Source organism: Oryzias latipes, chromosome 18 (genome assembly GCF_053564925.1).
Source record: "Oryzias latipes strain Hd-rR chromosome 18, Olatipes_Hd-rR_3.1".
NCBI lineage: Eukaryota > Metazoa > Chordata > Actinopteri > Beloniformes > Adrianichthyidae > Oryzias > Oryzias latipes.
In genome coordinates, this window is record NC_136254.1 from 22642082 (window position 1) to 22660968 (window position 18887).

Sequence of the window (18887 nt, forward strand, 5' to 3'; positions counted from 1 at the left end):
CATGAGGTGATGTTGTTGGATGTACAACATCACCTCATGCTAAAAGTCCTCAAAACTAATTCAGGGTCAGGCAGGCAGAGGTCAACAACGACTATTGAAGCATCAGAGAAGCAACAAGAGTAGTCAGGATCCAGATGACATTCGGGGCAGGGGGCAGATGGAGTCAGAGGCAAAACAGGGTCAGGAAATCAGAAGATCCGGTACGCTGTAATGCTCAGTAATGCAGGCAGAGTGGCACAAACAATACTGTCTTGTGGTTGATTGGCAAATGAGAGTCAGATGTGCAGCATCCAGAAACTACACGCTGGGGTTGCTGGGAGATGTAGTGCGTTTAGAACTCAGGAGACGGCTCCTTTCGGTGACCAGAGGGGGGTAGACAGAGCTCCGACTCCTGACAGTATGAGCCATCGGTTTTCAATTTTCAGTAACGTGGAGTTGCACTGGAATTGTTTTGCTTATTTGTCTTCTAGTGCACATTGTGTATATTTGTTGGTTTCATCTTTCTCATGCCCCTTGGCTACTCTGCTGGTGCAGGTCCATCAGTTTATCAGTTCAACTGGCTAACCTTTGTGAAGATCAGATTAAGGCCTTAGTCATAACTGCCCTTATAGGTGGCTACGGTATGTGGGCAAACCCGGAGATTGGTTGCAGGAAAAATCAAGGTCATAGAGCGGTCAGTGAACCTCTTAAAGCGAAAATATTCATGCAATTTTTTTTCCACGGGCATGCAACACGCTTCAGGTCGCAGCGAACACTTGTACCAGGGCTGACCAACCAAGGTCATCAAGAGCCGCAATCCTGCCTGGTTTCCAGCTCTCCTTGACCATCTTTCTGCTGATTGGCTGACTCAAGTGATTCTACATCCTGGTTGACTGAACATACCTCGTTTTGTTAGTTAGCATCAAGCAGTGCAGGGAAAGCTGGAAATCAGGGAGGGTTGAGGCCCTTGAGGACCAGGGTTGACTAGCCCTGACATTTACAAGACGCAAGGGTAAAAAGGGTAAAGTAGGTAAGATGCAGGCACATCTTATAGATGTTTAATTTTTTCAATCCCCGCTAGTGCTTTTCACATGATAGGTGTGCAACCTCACTGTTAGAAATTAGACAATCACTGTAGTACGTGTGGAAGTCCTATAAACGGCCACCGGGCACTTCACCTGCACACCCTGTGCATCCAACATTTGCCTACAATCAGTAAGGAGCCAGTAGATGCGCCTTACTAACAACTAAAGTGTGGAGTGAGTGTGCTGTACAATAGCATCACTCATAGGTCATAAGTGTGTGCCACTTACATTGTCATGTTTATGAAAAGCTCTCAACACATTAACCATTTACACAACAATGGTACTTTCCATTTTCTTGACGTTGGTTAAGCCAGCCGCATGAGCCTTAAGGAAACTGCAAGAGACACCTGCACTCCCTTTAAGATGCAGCTGCTCCTCACTCCACACCCTCCACAGTCAGACCTGTATGGGTCAACCTCCCACAGGTTTGCATGTGACTATGGCATAAAGCTAAATAGTGTTGACCTTCTATTTTGGGGTTTTCGTAAAATATTGTCTTTCCACAAGTCTATTCAGTCTTACATGTATGTTGTAGCTAATGAGCCCAGGAAGCATGATAAACTGGGGGCTCATCCGGGATTCCTTGGAGGTATCAACTCAAAACTAACCATCACTTAGTTGTGCTTTTGGTGAATCCTTTCAAATTCAAATCAAATCAAATCAAATCAACTCAACCTTTATTTATTAATTTTTAAATATATTTTAAAAACATGCTTCTCATGCCCTGCACAACTCAAAGGGGTTTACATTGAAAAACAGACAAATTCTTGTAAAAACTCACCCTTCTCCATTCCCACTCCCACTCCCCTCTGTTAGCACATACGACACAAGACCACAGACACAATCAATACTTATAGCTTCTAAAAGAAACTTAAGGCTTTGCTCTGCTGTGAGGTAACAGTATTTAGAGCCAGCTCGGATCATCACCACAGTCCCCAGCCAGACCTGGACAGCAACGGGTCCACTTCATAGCCGTGAGGCTGCAAAGTTAAACTCTAACAACCACCGACCAAGCCAGCAAGCCAAGGCAGAAATTGTTCATCATTGGTAAAATGTAACAAGAACATGGCAAAAACACCCAAAACACATTTTTTTTTTATCAGAGTGGGTCTTTTAAAAGTGTACTGCTGCTTTCCTGTAGAGGCAGCATTTCATATTATTCTCATAATTGCAAATGACTGAAGCAAAATCTGATAAAGGATTTGTAAATGAAATCGTAAAACCAATACAGAGCCAAGAAGAAAAGTTGTGGTTGATGTTGTTTTAGCCAAAAAATGTTAAAGAAGGCTAAATGCTTTTGCTTTCATCTTTAAAACCGTTATTAAGAGGTCACATTTTGATTTATTTGGTTAAAACCTAAATTCTTCTCTAATCACATATGGCAGACTTGTTTTGTATTTTGGAACTTTTCAAACAAAGGTAGAAAGTATCCCCACTGTGTCAAGAAATTTGAAATTAAATAAATAGCAAAAGTTTGGTTGAGAAAGAAGACAGATTTGTTTATTTCGGCCAAAAAATGTACAAAAGGCAACAGATGCGCTTGATTTTATCTGGCAGAAAGAAAGTTCTGGAAGTTTCTTAGCAAAGCTGTAGAGTGGGAGCAGTCTGTGCTGTAGGTCTGTGCCTCAGGACTCTCAAAGCTTTATCCACCAGTTTCCTGTCCATTTTGCTCTGCATCTCTGATTACTTTTCTTCTTCATCTTTCTTTCCCTTTGTGTGTTTACAGAAAAAAATGATGTGCCCAAAGGGGTCATCCAACAATTTCTAGCCTACTTCTGAGCTTATAAACAAATTTTGTTTTAATTCTGACAAAATAATTTCATCTTATCAGGATGAAAAGATCAGTATTTGCTTATGTTTTGTGGAAGTCTCCAGGTGGTTTATTGTGCCCCCTACTGGCAGATGGAGGTATTGTTTTCACCTAACAGCTGAGAGATGGATTCCCTGAAGACAAAGGCAGAGGGCGGGGCTTAGAGACAGGGCCATCTGTGGTAGGGGACTGCTGTGTAGTGTCTGTTTTGTATGTGTGTGTGTGTCCACAGATTTTGAACCCCCCACCCCTTTGCAATGCCATTATTTGCATTATATGAAAGAAGCTGTGGACAAAGGCTAAGAATATAGCATGGTCTTTGGGATATCTATACTCTCCAATTAGACAAAAAAAGAGGTTTATGTTAGTTTTAAAATAATGATTACTCAATGGTGGAGAATAAAGCAGTGGGAATTAGCTTTTTATTTGAACACATTATACTGGCTTCACAAGTTTAACCGATATTGCTGGGTCATTTTTTTAACCTTAGTTGGCATTAAGATATTTATAAGAGTTTTTATCTCCCAATTCTTTTATGATTTTTTTCTTTTCAGACTTGTATATATATTTGTATCAGTCTCATGTTCTCAAGATTTTCTCAACAAAGGACAACCTGTTTTTCTTGAACAGAAAGGGTCCTTGGCTGTGTTTTGTAAATCCTAGATGTGAAGCATTAAAATGCATGAGAGTTTGTCTATATTCAGTAATCAGGCAAAAAAAGGATAAATTGATTAATTGAATACAGTAAAATAAAAATCCTATTGCTGGTTTTCCTGTTAATACGTCTACCTCTGAATATCCACTCATATGTGCAATATTCATTCCATTCTACTGTAGTCTTATGTATTATTTTTTTATATAGTATTTTTAATATTGTTGGAAAAGAGCTGCTGGAAAAAAAAATCATTGTGCACTGCATTATAACAATAAAAGATTCTGATTCTCTATACTCTATAGGTATTTTGCGATCAACAAAGTCAGACGCGACTTAGAAACCACCCAAATGAACAAATCTTTTTCTTTATACACAAAGTACCCACTTCCACCTAAAATGAAAGAAACACATTTTAAAATAATATCTAAAATTTACCCTGCTGGAGATTTTTTACATAAAAGATTCAAATTTCAATCGAAACCATGCATATTCTGTTCATCTGAAACTGAAACATTAGAACATCTCTTTTACAGTTGCAACCAGGTTAAAATATTTTGGACTGATATTCACAATTGGTTGTCACTCAAAGTTTTAAATATTCCCTTTTTTCCTTATATGATGTTCTTTTCTATACGGAAAATCTGGACCCAGGAATTTTTTATGTCATTAATGTTTTTATTATTTCATGCAAACATTTCATTCATTTATGTAAATGGAAAAATACATACCTTTTGTCTATTATTTTTTGGAATAATTTTTCTGTTTAAGTTTTTAAGTGTCTTAAATCCATTCCCAACAAAAACAAGAAAACTACAGTAATTTATCAAAATATCAAAAGTATTGTTATTTTGAATTTTTTTTGCCTTTCCTTTGCCTATTATTTTAATTTTATTTCGTTTTTTTCTATATGTGCATTTATAACGTTTTTTCACCCTAACTTGGTTTGTATATGAGCATTTATGAAAAAAAACAACAACAAAGAGGTACACACATTATTAAAAATATTACTGTTTTTTGTTTTTTCGGTATTATGTGTGTTTGATATTAACAATTGTTTATTGGGCAAGTGACTGTGAATTTCTGTAAATTGAAAAAAGCACAATAAAGTTTGTTGAAAAAAAAAAGATTAACAATATTGTCAGAATTAGCTTTATTTGGAAAGGTAGAGTTCTGCTTACAAAAGCAGAAGGAATCTCTCGTTTGACGTATGCAGCTCAATCTCTACAGGTTAATAACACAGTCTGCAATGCAATTAATAGAATATTATATAACTTTCTATGGAGAAATAAAACTCACTATATCAGAAAATCTGTTATTTTAAATACCTCTGATAAAGGCGGTTTAAATTGTATTGATTTTACTGCCCTTAACAATACACTCAAGGTAATCTGGATTAAGAAATATCTTAATAACCCCACATCTATCTGGAACTTTATTCCACATTTTGTATTTTCAAAGGTAGGAGGCCTTAACTTCCTGCTGTGCTGTAACTATAGTATTCCAAAAATCCCTTTGAAACTGTCAAATTTTCATCAACAGGTTCTCTTAGCCTGGGCTCTGATCTACAAACACAACTTTTCTCCACAGAGATGTATTATCTGGAATAACTGTAATATTGTCTATAAAAGGAAAACTCTGTTTTTAAATAATTGGTTTAATAATGGTATAATTTTCCTCAATCAATTATTCAAAGAACCTGGATTATTATATAACTACTCAGATTTCACAAAGCAGTATAAAGTACCAATAACTCCCAAAGAATTTGCAGTAGTGTTTGATGCCGTCCCATCTGGGCTTTGCATGTTATTAAGGGGTTTCTACAGCGCTCCTCCTCTGACTCTTCATCCTCCTGATGTGCTCAAATCTCCTCTGGGTAATTTCTGCTTCACTTCCGCTAAACAGTTGAACTCAAAAATCAAAGCTTTGTTTCAAGATAATTTAGTTTCTGTTCCATCAGCTATCTATTATTGGGCTAATTTCACTTCTAACATTGATTGGAAAAAAGTCTGGTCTTTACCACAAAAATACTTCTTAACAAATAAAGTCAAAGAAATCTCTTTTAAACTCCTACACAGATTTTATCCAGCAAAGCATTACTTAACTAAATTTAAGGCTGACATAAACACCAGTTGTACTTTCTGCCAGAAACAACCTGAAACCTGCTCTCATTTATTCTGGTTTTGTGAATTTACATACAGATTTTGGAAAAACATTCACAAATTTATCACCGATTCTATTTTTGCTGACATACAACTTTATTATAAAAACATACTTTTTGGTTTTCATAGCTTTGATGTCAAAGACCGTGATGCTTTCTTTTGTGTAAACATGGTATTATTTATGGCTAAATTTCATATACACAAAAAAAAATTTTCCAATAAAAAACCTGATTTCTTTGTGTTCAAACTGGAACTGCAGCGTTATTTAAACTTAATTTCTGCTTCAAAAAATACAAAAGCTCAAAAAACATTTAGCATCTGTAATTGTTTTGGACTGCTGACATAGATTTACTCTCGCATTTTCTCTTTTCTCTTTATTTTTTTGTTTCTTTTTATTTCTTATTCCCTTTTGTGTTTGTTATTAATAATTAGTATTTTTTAATGAATGCAACACGTTTGTTCTGTATTCAGAATTCTATTGTACATTATATGTGCATAATTGTTGTATTTTCTTGTTTTGTATGTTGCAATTGTTCAATAAAAAAAAAAAAAAAAAGATTTTGCAACCCAAAAAAAAAAAAAAAAAAAATTAGCTTTATTTGGCTGTTTTCACACGCCAACGGCGCCATCTGGTGGATTAGTGCTGCAACTGGATCTTTGTTGGGGGCTGCTGTGTTGAGCAGTCGACATTGGATCCGAAGATCAAAGGCAGGTTCCAAGTGGTTTTGGGTAAGACGTGAAACCCACGTTGCTCCTGGTTGCCCTGTATTGCAACTTTGCTGCTATCCGTGTGTAAATTGGACTTTAAAAAGCTTTTTAGCTTTAACAAAGGAAGAAAAGCGCTCTTAGGGATTGCAGCCATTTATGTTTATTTATTGTTCGATAATAATGTAGCTAAACAAAGAGAAGTACATCTGAAAAATACACGTTCTAACCTTACGTATTTTGTAATAAAGATTTTTAAACAAAGGTCTCGCCGCGTGTAGGTATGGTAGCGTGGCCGAGCGGTCTAAGGCGCTGGATTAAGGCTCCAGTCTCTTCGGGGGCGTGGGTTCGAATCCCACCGCTGCCAAGATTTTTTCGTTTTTTTCCCTTAAATGTCAAAAACACGTCATATATATTTGATTACTTATTTTTTTTTGCTTTTTGAATAATAACTAAAATTGATAATAAGGTGACCAGCAATACACAAATACGAAAAACTCCTATAAGCACAACACGCATGCCTAGTTTCAATAGAATGTGTAACGTTTACTTCCGAAAGTAAAATGAACAAATGAAATTATTACATTTAAATTGCCACAATAAATATTGTATTAAAGGCATATTTTCGAATTTATTTACAGGTAAACACAACACAATTTAATCAAGAAGTTTAAACCTAATTCTTAAGTAGACTACTTGCATTTACTACATACTACAAAAAGTATAAAAATATAAAGTCAACAGTGGCTTCCGCACATTCAGCTGAAAGCGTCGGTGGTTGTCAAAACTTCGAGGTGAGAAGGAGCACGTGAATGCAGCACCGTTGGACGCGTCGGGGGAAAGAGGAAAGAAAGGAAGCAAGAAAGGAAGGAGCCCTGCTGAATTCAGCCTAGCAGTCTTGGCGCCAATCCGATTTACATAGAAAATAAAGCGTTTGGATTGGATATTTTTAACCATTTAAGTTGTTTCTAAACGAAACACAGATCGGTGTTGTGTCGAGTTAGCTTTGTTGGCACTCTCTTCTATTGTCAGAGAGATTGGCCCACTTTTACTGTCGATACTTTGCTTTTACTCTTCTTCTTTAGCTAAGCGCCGGGACAAAGAGGTGTGTTTCTCCTGGTGACTGACAAGGCACATCGGGGGGGAAATGGGGGTGAGTGACGAGTGTTTTTGTTGTTTATGTGCGAGGTGACATAGTTGTTCCGGGGTTCGTAATCACCCCCGATGATGAGAGGCGAGAAAGGGGAAAAGAAACGAGGAGGAAGAGGAATGAGGAGATGGTGGATGGATGTGGTTTAGGGTCTTTGAAGCTTTTCCGTTTTAGCTCTTTAGCATCGCATCGTTAGCACCAACACAAAACACAACACAAGTCATTTTAAAACAACCTTTACGGAATGCTTTTGCATATCCGACTCGTAATTATGCGGCATTGTTAGCTAACAGTGCGTTAGCCGCCGTCAGAGGCATCATTTGTTCATGATGCTAGCTAGCTGTTTATGCTAATCACTGACTAATGTGCTCCTATTCATAATTACTAACGAGGCCCAAATGTGATGTATTATGTAAAAAAGCGACACTTGTTGGATGTTATTCTTTATTTACAGATAACCAGGCCTATATAAGGCTATATTGCTGAGTACTAGTCTTTTACTTTGTCTCCCACTTTCACTATTAGGATTTTTTTTAAACCCATCCACGTGTTTCGTCGGCTCAGACTGAAGCCTCAGTGTGCCTGGTACAGAGTTAAAGCTTTGGGCTAAAGTTGGACACTATGGCATTCCTCCTCGTAATGGTTACCTCGTTATTTCAGGCTGAAAGTGAAAGAATTTAGCTCCCCTCCTGGACCCTGAACACACCATGGTAAACTTGATTCACGTGTTGTAAATGGATTAGTTTCTGCATGCAGTCAATTCATTTAGTTTATTTCAACATGCCATGCATGCAGTGAACTAAACAGAGGAATTTATATTGTCGTGTAGCCAGACATGTTTATTTATAGCAAATAGATAATTACACTTTTTTTCTTCTTTTTCCCCCTTTTTTTCACTGTAATCCACTTAGTGATTTTTTTTTTTTTTTGCTAGTGAAGTCTGCCAGAACATTGGTATTAGAGCAACATTTCCAATTATGTAAGCCCACACTAAAAGCTGTTTTCAGCATCAACTATATGCACTTGGCATTGTTTCAAAATGAGCAATCAAAGCACAAGAAATCAGCTTTTCTTTACAGTTAAAGGTACAAAATAAAGTCAGGAATTTATTTTTGCAATGACTGAATGTTTGCTTGTCCTCCTGACTCTACTCAGCTTTTTCCCCCCTGGTCATTTGATTTGTGTTAAAAAAGGAATGCATACTGTGTCACAACTACTTTTAGTCATAATAGGAGTACTGCTTATACCTAAAATAGTTTTTTTAAAAAATACAAGGCTACTTGATCAAAGTCAGTTTCTTTGTTTTGTGTATTTGTTTTAAAGACCTGCTTAGTGAAAAAAGTGTTTTTTTTTGTTTTTTTTTTACATATTCTTGGGACATTTTTTTGACAATGGAGGACAGATATAGAGAAAATTTAGCTTAGATGAGCATTTCTTAGTTTTCCCTGATTCAAATTGTTGTGAATCAGGAGCAGATGAGAAAAATGCTGTTTGAAAAAAATGCTATTTGTGATGTAGAACATACACTGCTTGGGCCACAAGCTTCCTGCTCCACGCCATTCTGATGCATCCACTTGAAGACATGTACATCCTGTACGTCTTTGTTTTCCTCATCTAAACTGACATTTGGCTCAAAATTGTACGGCTGGATAGCTCCAATAATACCTGCCATTTTTGTTGCACTGGTAATGAATGACTGGGGGTGTGACGGGCTGTAAGATAGCGGGAAAGTGTCTAAAAAGAGACCTCTCAGTTAAAAGTGATGAGTGGGGGCGGGGGGGGGGGGTACTGCTGCTCTGCAGAAACTCTATTCTAGCAAGCCACACATAATTTTTTAATATGGCTGAAAACAGGACAATCATGATTTAAAAAAAAACCCCACAAGGAACACTTTACAACAGATGATTGGAGTGGGACTTTAAGCTTTTTTAAGATGCAAAAATGTAAATCGTTCTTTTAAACCAATTGGTAGGGCTTCAGATTTTGTTAAATAGTTGTGGGACAATGCTTCATACCAGATTTCAGCCACTAAATTCCAAAATTTTTCCAGCATATTAGTCATCAGAGAATGGCCAAAGATGAACACGTAAAGCACAAATAAACTTAGTTTACTTCCTTTTTTGAATGGGTAATGACAGAAAATTCTACATTCAATCAATCATTTCTGATTTTATTGTCTATTTTTGTAAAAACGAGTAGTAAAAACCATAGATAATCTTTAAAGACGCACTCCGATCATCTTTTGAGCTATTTTAAAAGCATTTCCAGTGCCCCCACTTCTCGTCACCCATCTGTTTACATGCTCTCCTGCTAGCTTACAGCCCCTCACAACCCCCAGTCATTCATTACCAGTGCAACAAAAATGGCAAACAGTACTGAGTCAGATTCCAGCTCAGATGAGGAAAACAAAGACGTTCATGGATCTATTTGTCTGCAAGTGGATGCATCAGAATGGAGCGGAGCAGGGAGCTTGTGGCCCACTCTGTATATTTTTTACGTCACAGATACAATCTTTTTCAAATTGCAATTTTTTTATCTACTCCTGATTCACAATGATTTGAATAAACTAATGCCCAAAAAAATGCAAATTTAAGCTTATTTCTTTACATCCGAAAAATTCCACAAGAACATGTTAAAAAAACTAAAAACAGCGCGCACCTTTGAAGCGTCTTCTTTGTTGTAAGGTTTGAATATTTACAACTGTAATATGTTATGTCAAGTTTTTATGATACGTTTGTGTGAAATCTGTTTCTTAAAAATAAATCAAGTTACTTATCTTTTTATCCCTTTTTAATACTCTTTCCCTCTCTATGTGCTAACGGATCATTTTCCTCTTATGAATGGTGTTCAGAGAAAATCTAACAGAGCAAAGGAGAAGAAAGCGCGACGTCTGGAGGAAAGGGCAGCTATGGACGCAGTGTGTGCCAAGGTGGATGCTGCTAATAAGGTAATTTGGTAGCAAAATAATGGATAATAGATCAGTTTGTGGAATTTTTTTTAATTTTTTTTTTTTTATTAACATTGGTTTTGTCAGTAAACTGTCTGTTTGGATTGTGTTTTAGTCTGTCGAGGAGGCCAGACTAACAAGCATGACAGATCCAGCTACAGGACCATATGTTTCTTTATGCATAATTAAGCCCCATATTCAGATCCTACCCAACTAGAATGCAGAGTTCCAGCAGCTTTGGGGTCAGGTCAGAGTAAAGTGAAATCAAATCCCGCACACCTGTTGGTCACTCGCTGCATCCTCTCCCTCAACAAGCTCTTAGCAGCGCTCTTCTGGGTTTATTACCATCTACTCCATCCCAAAATGGCTCTCTTTGTTTCTTGCTGTTGTCTTCCTGCTTTCTCTTCACTGCTGATCAAACAGAGCCTTCTTGACTCGGAGGATTGTTTGCTGTAAACAAATGGCTCATTCAACATTTTTACCGACGTCTTTGCAATTATAAATGACAGTGAGGGCTATTTCCCAGTACTTTACAGTCTCATTGATATCATTTGATATTTTAAAACTTACAAAGCTAGCAGATTCCCCGCGCTGTCAAATTATGTTTTGTCTTTGTGTCAAGAGCCCATTTTGGACCTGCTCATGAACCTGAAGTTGTTTTAGATATAAAAATGGAAACAGAATCCTAAGTCTTGTTATTTTTGTTTTTTTAGAGATTTAACTTTGTTTCTCTTTGTTTTGTAGCTTGAAGATCCGCTGTCTTCTTTCCCAGCCTTCAAGAAATATGACAGAAATGGGTAAATATTGTTTTTTACATTTCCCCCCCCCCCCCCCCCTGCCCTATTGGATGTATATGAGAACTGGACTGAGTGACCCCTCCTCTTCGCGTTCCAAACAGGAAGTACATGCCAGCTCCAAGAAGCCAGAATCCCATAGACTTCAGTTGAGAAATAAACAGCTGTTAGTCATTATATTTTCCCAGAATAATCCTCTTTTCTCTGAAATTTTTCTTTCACGAGCTCTTGCTAATCCTAATTTTTTTTCTGTAATGCAAGTTACGCCTCAACGAAAGCATCTCATCTCACGTTGAACGTTCGAAACATTTGATTGACAGACTTTGTGTAGCCTGCATTCAAGTTGTAGGGGTGGGGCCTGTCATCAAGCTCACTCCTGATTGGCAAGAGTGGTATGGCAACCAATCTGGCAACCACTCTTGCCATAGAAATGGGGACTCGGACCAATCACTTCTTACTGGCGTCATCTGCCTTCAACACGGCAACGTCCATATCGCAATAAAATTGCCACTTAATTGACTTCATTTGATTGGAGCAGGAAGTAAGCCGTTTTCTGTGGGTGATGTCTAGAGCTTTGACGGTGTGGGATTTTTGATCACCGCGGTGATGAAGCAGCAAGAGTCGTGGTTAAACCCCCCCGTGTTTGTGTGTGTATTTAATCTGTAAACATGACAAGTACTGAAACATGGCAAGCTGTTAATTATAAATCAGACACACAAAAACATCCCCCATAATGTTTAATGGACTGTCCCTCCCTTGCGCAGGAGGATGCAGGCTTTGTCCCCCAGAAACCCTTGAAGTTTGAACATAGGACTCGCGGAAAAAGTAAATTATTAGCAAAGATGAATGTGTTTATTGTTTATATTGTGACTCATCACCGCGATGATCATCTCATCACCGTGGTGATGTGGTTATCGTCACACCCCTAGTGATGTGACACTCGGATCAGTTCTCATCTGCAGTCAGTGGAATGCCCCTGTTTGTAGTGCTGACTTGCCTGAGCTCACAGTTGTCCCTCTTTTCAGGCTGAATCTGCAGATTGAGTGCAGGAGAGTGACCTCTCTCAACCCGCTGTCTGTGGAGTGGGCCTTTGAACTCACCAGGGCCAACATGCAGGCACTGTAAGAGGTTCCTTCTGTTCGCATTTTTGTCCGCGCAGCATGAACTGTTTGTGAGTCAAACAGGGTGGAAAAGCAGGGCGGAGGGAACACATGCTGTTTATTTTCTGTCCGTAGATACGAGCAGAGTGAATGGGGTTGGAAGGAGAGGGAAAAGAGGGATGAGATGTACGATGAAAGGGCGTGGTACCTGCTGGCCCGTGACAGCGATTCATCCCCCGTGGCTTTCTGTCACTTCCGGTTTGATGTGGAGTGCGGAGAGGAGGTTTTGTATTGGTAAGGCCGTCATCAAAGTGTTTGTGGATTTTGGGGTTCGTTTGTTTGAGCTTCAACACGTTTCCTAACTCCGCAGCTACGAGGTTCAGCTAGAGAGCAAAGTGCGCAGGAAAGGGCTGGGGAAGTTCCTTATCCAAATACTTCAGCTCATCGCTAACAGGTAAAACCTCCAGTCCCTGTTTTAGTCACACTGGTTTTTATTAAAGTGACTCCCAGCAAAACACTCACAACATAAATCAGTTTAAAGCAGTGATCTCTGACCTTTTTTAGGGCACGGATTGGTTTGATGCCGGACAGTATTCCTACCGTACAGTCGCTGGTACTAGGCATGAATCAGCTTTTTATTTATGTCAATTATTTTTTATTCTTTTTTAACTGCACACTTTCCCTTAACCCAGGAGTCTGCAACCTCAGTCTTTGGAGCCACATATGCCCCCCACCCCCCACCCCCACCCCCACCCCTCTCCCCATCGCTTTGGCTTCATTGCCAATAATAAAATGGTTGTTGTTTTAAGAAGTGTTACTTATTCTTCACGATTTTATTTGACTTAGTCAGATATTTGAATTTGTGACTGAAGTGGATTCAAAAACCCGCTAAACAGAGGCTCTTGAACGGCCTTTTAGCATAGACTGTTGCTAACCGATACTAGCGCATGTGCCAACAGTTGGAAGAGGCTTGGTGCGAAATGTCAAATCTCTGGACTCTTACTCCAGACTTTAGCTTTCACAGCTCTGTTCCGATACACAAAAGACTTGGTGTCATAGGTCCTGCCAGGCAAAAACTGCACTTATTAATTTCTCCTCCATGATCAATTTTCAAACGGTTGGCACTTCCGTGAATTGAAAAGGACACTACCCATACACCACTACCAAATCCAATTGGGATAAATTTACCTGTCTGGTCAAAGTTCAACTGGTTTCACTTTCAACGCAGATTTTGTATGTAAATAAACAATGTAAAGTGAAAAATGAACTTTTCCCTCAGTGATTAAGCCTCAACCTCTGAAGGAGAGTTCATTTTCATTCTCAATAAAGGATCTGCAGTTGGTTTAAACTTATTATTTTTGTTTTACACTAGATTTTGTTTAGGCACCATTAAAATGTTGTCCACTTTTCAGCAAATCCCTTCCGGGGTTTCCAGAGTGAATCAGCTTTCACTGATTTGCACAGGCAGAGATTTTTTACACCCTCCCTGACACAAAGGGTTGTGGGGACCGGTACAGGGAAGCCCAGTCTTGGGGCCCCCTTGTGGCTACATAGTTGGGCAGGAAGGTGACGGGTCTTGGCCAAGGCCCCACACTGGATGAAGCTCATCGCAGTCCTTGGTACACAAACTCTGGTTTCCCATGCACCAGGCCGTCACGCAGGCAACTGAGCCATCCAGCCGCCCACATAGGACCTATTAAAATGTAGCATAGATTTTCCCGTAGGATTAAACCTTAATTGTTAAAGTGGAAGCTAAAAAGAAAGCAGACACCACTAAAAAGCCTTGATTGACTTCTAAGGTGTTGTGGATAACCGCAACATAAAGAGATGACAAAACTATCACAAAAACTGAAATTTCCTAAATATAATAAATGTAAATTCACCGTGTTTGCAACACTATTTGTAGCGTCTTCTTAAAAAGAATCCAGAGCCATTTTCCTGAAAAATTAAATGATGTAGAAAACGCCACAAACCAAGTGGACCACTAAACACATTTCTGATATCTTGCGGGTTAACATCACCTCACTACTTTGTAATGTAACCCTGGTTGTCAGTGACAGAGGTCAAAGGTTTCCTGTAGGTCTTCTGCACGTTTACAGTCCAGCAGCTATTTTGGTCCATCCTTCCATGGAGATCTTCTCAAGAGCTGGGATGTTTTTGGGGTGACATGACTTTAAACTCCTTCCACAGGTTTTGGATTGAGCTTCACATTGAACTGTACCCGTAAAGAACATGACCCTGGGCTCACACTGCATCCATTCCGGCTGCGGTGCGGCCGCCGGCGTATTTACTTAACTTGAAAGTGCAAGAGGCAGTCAACTGGCGCTCCAAAACCGTTTCGTTTGCTGCAAACTTTGGCTGTACGCCGGTGCGAGCTGGAGCACTTTTTTTGTTTTGGGGCAAATTAACGACCTAAACCAGAGATCGTGCAAGTGTAAAGTGCATCCGGTGCAGTTTTCAAAATAAAACCCATTTTCCGCTGTACTTGCTATATTTTCATCATGGTGTAAATATTACATCATATCCGCTGACGCAGGGTTACAAAGTGTTTGGTAGAGCGTCATTTCGGTCATATAACACCATGGATGACGAGAGGCTGATCACAGAGACCCGCCCCTCCCATCCTTTATGATACCGCACATGCTTTTTTTAAGAATATCAACAAAAAGAACAGAGCCTGGGCTGCAGCAGGACTGCGGCCATCCGTAGCCATAATGAGTCATCTGCCGCCGCCGGACTGGACAGTGTGAGCCCAGGGTCACAGACCACCTTCTTCTTTTTAGACTCCCTATACATTTATCGTTAGTTTTTGTCTTTGTGATCAAGTCAATCTTTAGGTATAAAAAGTGTTGTATAAATAATGTTATTACACCAAAAATAAATGGCATAAAATAAGCACAACAATTTAAAACTCGCCCCTCCCACTCCCCATCCCAACAAACAAACCTCCACCAAAAAAAGGTTTCAGTGTTGAAAAATAAACTGCATCCACTGTTGCATTGTCATACTCAGACACACGGAATTAGGATTTGTGTTTTAGAACATGATTAAAAATATGAATCAAAATAACGAAAGTCCATTCAGGGACCAACAAACTTTGAAGACTTTATTCTATATTTTTGTTTTGTAGGTCTCCAGTATCGTACTACAACAGTTTGTATGTTTTTGTGGATGTAATTTTGAAAGAGCTCTTCTTCATTTTTGGGTCTAGTACACAGATGAAGAAAGTGATGTTGACAGTCTTTAAACACAACCATGGGGCTTTCCAGTTCTTCAGAGAAGCTTTACAGTGAGTACAGAAACGCATGAAAGCATATCCATCATTTCTGACTGTCTTTCTTTCTTTAGCATATTTATTTATTTCCCACAAAACAATTACACCAAAGAAGAAATACAACAGCTTACACTAGCAATTTTTACATTTTAAAGGCAAAGGCAAAGATTTCTCAAATGTAATAGACATTTTTGGTTACAATGTTTTCTTGTTTATCGAGGGAGTTGCTTTCTAAAAACAACCCGTGATAAAATTCTCAAAGTAGGATTACAGATGTTTTATGGCTGTAAAACCCCTCACTACACACTTTATATGCTTTTCTCAGAAAGACAAAAAATCTTGCACTTTTTTTTTTCTCAAACTCTCAAAGTTCAAACCTTTTGTAGAAAAATAAGTCCAGTCCGAAAACCAAGATCTGATTGCAGTTGAAGATTTATGTAGATTTTGGCGAGCTGAATGCATTTCTAGAGGAGACACGGCATGGAGAAGATTTACTACAAGGTCAAAAGCCAACAAGGATGCAGAACGGCATTCAAAATGGCACACAAGAAACAGTGAGACCTCAAAAGGTGAACCGCTATAAAGCGAGGGACCGCTATATTCAATACCTAAAACCGACACATACAGACTTTCAACTGCATCAAAGTTTGTAGTTTTGTCTGTTTTATTAGTTTTTACCAATATCTTGTTGTGTCTGAAGATTTTTGGCTCTAAACGTTTGAAATCTTCATGTTTTTTGTGCCAGGTTCGAGGTCGATGAGACTTCACCCAGCATGTCAGGCTGCTGCGGGGATGACTGCTCCTACGAGATCCTCAGCAGGCGGACCAAACACGGCGAAGCCTCGGCAGGACACACCCACGGTGGCGTGCACTGCGGCAGCTGCTGCCACTGATGGGCCCAAGCCTCACGTTTTATGGGGTTAAAAGCCAGCAACTATCATTGCTGCGTGTGAAGGCTTGATGGTCTGAACGGCTATGATACACGGGCAGCATTCTGCCGTAAGGTTCTTTTTTTTATCGTTTCGTGCATCTGAGAGTTTGTGTATTCTTTGACGAAGGCGGGGTACATTTTCCACACACTGGGTTTTGTTCTTCTCAGTTTTCCTCTTGTCTTTTCTGTCCTTCCTGATTTCAGTAGTTGAGAAAAAAGCAGTATTAGTGACGTACTGCGAACTTTGTAGTCTCTTTTTAAAGAAACGGCAAAAAATGCACTCCTGATTTGGGACTCTCAAGGTTTCAGTTCATCACAGTCTGGGTTATAACCTGATTTATTCCTAATTTTGGTAATACTTACTCATCAGGAAGTATATCAAGAGAAAAGTTAGGTTTGATATCGCATAAAAGAGGCTAAGGACTGCACAACTGGAGACTGGAGTTTAAAAAAATAATCCTAAATTGTAAGTTTTTGCCCCCAATCAAAGAAAAAAATCTTTAAGTTTGAAGAAAAATCAAGTAACTAGCATAAAACCTGCATATAAACCTTTTTTTGTTTGTAATTTTTCTAGACACTCTAATTTTCTGTATAAAACCTTTGAGATGTCGACTCAGAAAGTCGCCTTTTTTGTTGACGAATTCTGTAATTTCAAAGTAAAATGTTTTCTATAGTTTTTATTAACCTGTTCCAGGCTGGTTAACAAACCTTTCAGACAAATAAAATGAATAATGGTACTAAAAATATAAACACATTTCTCTTGCTTAGTCAATTTTAGATCAAACTAAAGTCTTAAGTTGCAGCCATTTAAATTTTAGCTACCAGGCAAAGAAACAATAAAGCATCGCCTACTGAGTTCTAATAATCATTTTTTAAATTCTCCTCTTTTGGCTTTTATCAACTTTTAGCATCTCTGCTGGGCAGGTTTTAAGTGGAAACGGTGGGAAAGGTCACACCCTATTCAGCATTGAGAGGTTATAAGCGAGTCTGCAGCCGAGTTTTTGCTTTATTGTGAAAGGCAGATGTCTCACTTCCGCTAATAGCGTTTTCTTCATATTCTCTAATAGTGACGGTTACATTGAACTGTAAATATTATACTTTTAGTTGTGGTTACCAGCTACCATCTCTTTCCTTGGTCTGAAATGAACCACATGAGCTTCTTAAAGCATAAGTGCTTAAAAGAATACAAAGAAAAATTTTTTACGGTTACCGCAGATTTGTTCTGAGGATTGGGAGACGTTCCCTGTTCTTGCATCTTCAGCGTGCAAAAGTGAAACACAGCCTGCATTTTAAAGATATTTGTTTTTGGTTTTTTTTATTTCAAACCAGTCAGCAACGTCAAGGCTAAAATGACAGACAAGTGATGAAATTGTTTTTCAGTATGACTCTGGACCACAAATTAACAGTTTTTTTTTTTGTGGCACTGAAAAGTCATGTAAACAAATTCCTTTTTTTATTTGCCTTTAGATAATTTTAGTTTCAAATATATGTATTTTTTCCGTTAACTTCCATTCATAACATTAATGCTTCCCTTTTAGTGCACAAAGAGATAATTCGCTAGAAATTTTGCATTGGGAGGGACCTCGGACCATCAATGAACCGTTTGTTTCTCTCAGGTTGATGACATTTGATCAAACCTCATCTTTCTGGGAATAGTTAGCTGTGTTACTTTTTTTTGTTCTTTTTTTTTCCCACGTAAAAACCTTAAATCCACCTGGAATTCTTGCATTTTTAGTAAAAACCTGTTAATTGTAGCTTATTCAGTCCCTTCCAAATGTGACGCTGCATGAATTTCCCTTGAACCTGAGCCACAGGGCTGCAGTCAATCCAGGCAGGTGTGCCGTTTCTGTTTTTTAACCTCTAAAAGCTCACAAGCTTTAAAAAGGATTTAGTGAAAGTATAGGTTAAAAGTGAGCTTACATTTTTTTTAAATAAAGTTTGTTTTAGAAAAAAACATTGATAATCCTCTCAACTTTCAAGATTTCTTTTTTTTCTCTGTATATAAATATGTATATGTATAAATATAAAGTGTTGTGGCTCCATCCTCTCTTTTTCTTGGCCTTTTACAGGTTCAGATCTCTGAAGATTGTGTTGAATCATAGAAAACTACATATTTGAGAGTGAGTGTTACAGTCTTGTCAGCGACAATAAAAGGGAAAGTCGTTCTGCCTTGTCAGTGTTTTATTTGTATGTTGCAAATAAAGGAAACTTCTTTGACTTTATAGAATTTGCATTTTCTTTGTGGTTTTTTACATTTACATTAATATTTTCTTTTTAAAACACGTGTGAAAAATGTGG

The 18887-nt window shown here is 38.4% G+C and overlaps 1 protein-coding gene and 1 non-coding gene across 4 annotated transcripts; both read left to right on the plus strand.

Moving 5' to 3' along the window:
- Positions 1 to 6327: 6327 nt before the first annotated feature.
- Positions 6328 to 18816, plus strand: naa40 (N-alpha-acetyltransferase 40, NatD catalytic subunit). 3 transcript variants are annotated; one of them, XM_023966202.2, is made up of 9 exons: positions 6328 to 6417; positions 7479 to 7546; positions 10395 to 10490; positions 11235 to 11287; positions 12310 to 12405; positions 12520 to 12678; positions 12755 to 12838; positions 15596 to 15673; positions 16404 to 18816. In XM_023966202.2, exons 2-9 carry the CDS (start codon positions 7541 to 7543, stop codon positions 16549 to 16551), a joined length of 720 nt encoding a protein of 239 aa, XP_023821970.1. In that variant the 5' UTR covers positions 6328 to 6417; positions 7479 to 7540; the 3' UTR covers positions 16552 to 18816. The 3 variants fall into 3 exon arrangements, with proteins under 3 accessions (XP_023821970.1, XP_078792190.1, XP_023821971.1); XM_078936064.1 differs by lacking the exon at positions 6328 to 6417 and adding an exon at positions 7151 to 7187; XM_023966203.2 differs by lacking the exons at positions 6328 to 6417; positions 7479 to 7546 and adding an exon at positions 8073 to 8253.
- Positions 6679 to 6760, plus strand: trnal-aag (transfer RNA leucine (anticodon AAG)). Its single transcript has one exon. It is a non-coding gene; the product is annotated as a tRNA-Leu (tRNA).
- Positions 18817 to 18887: the final 71 nt, after the last annotated feature.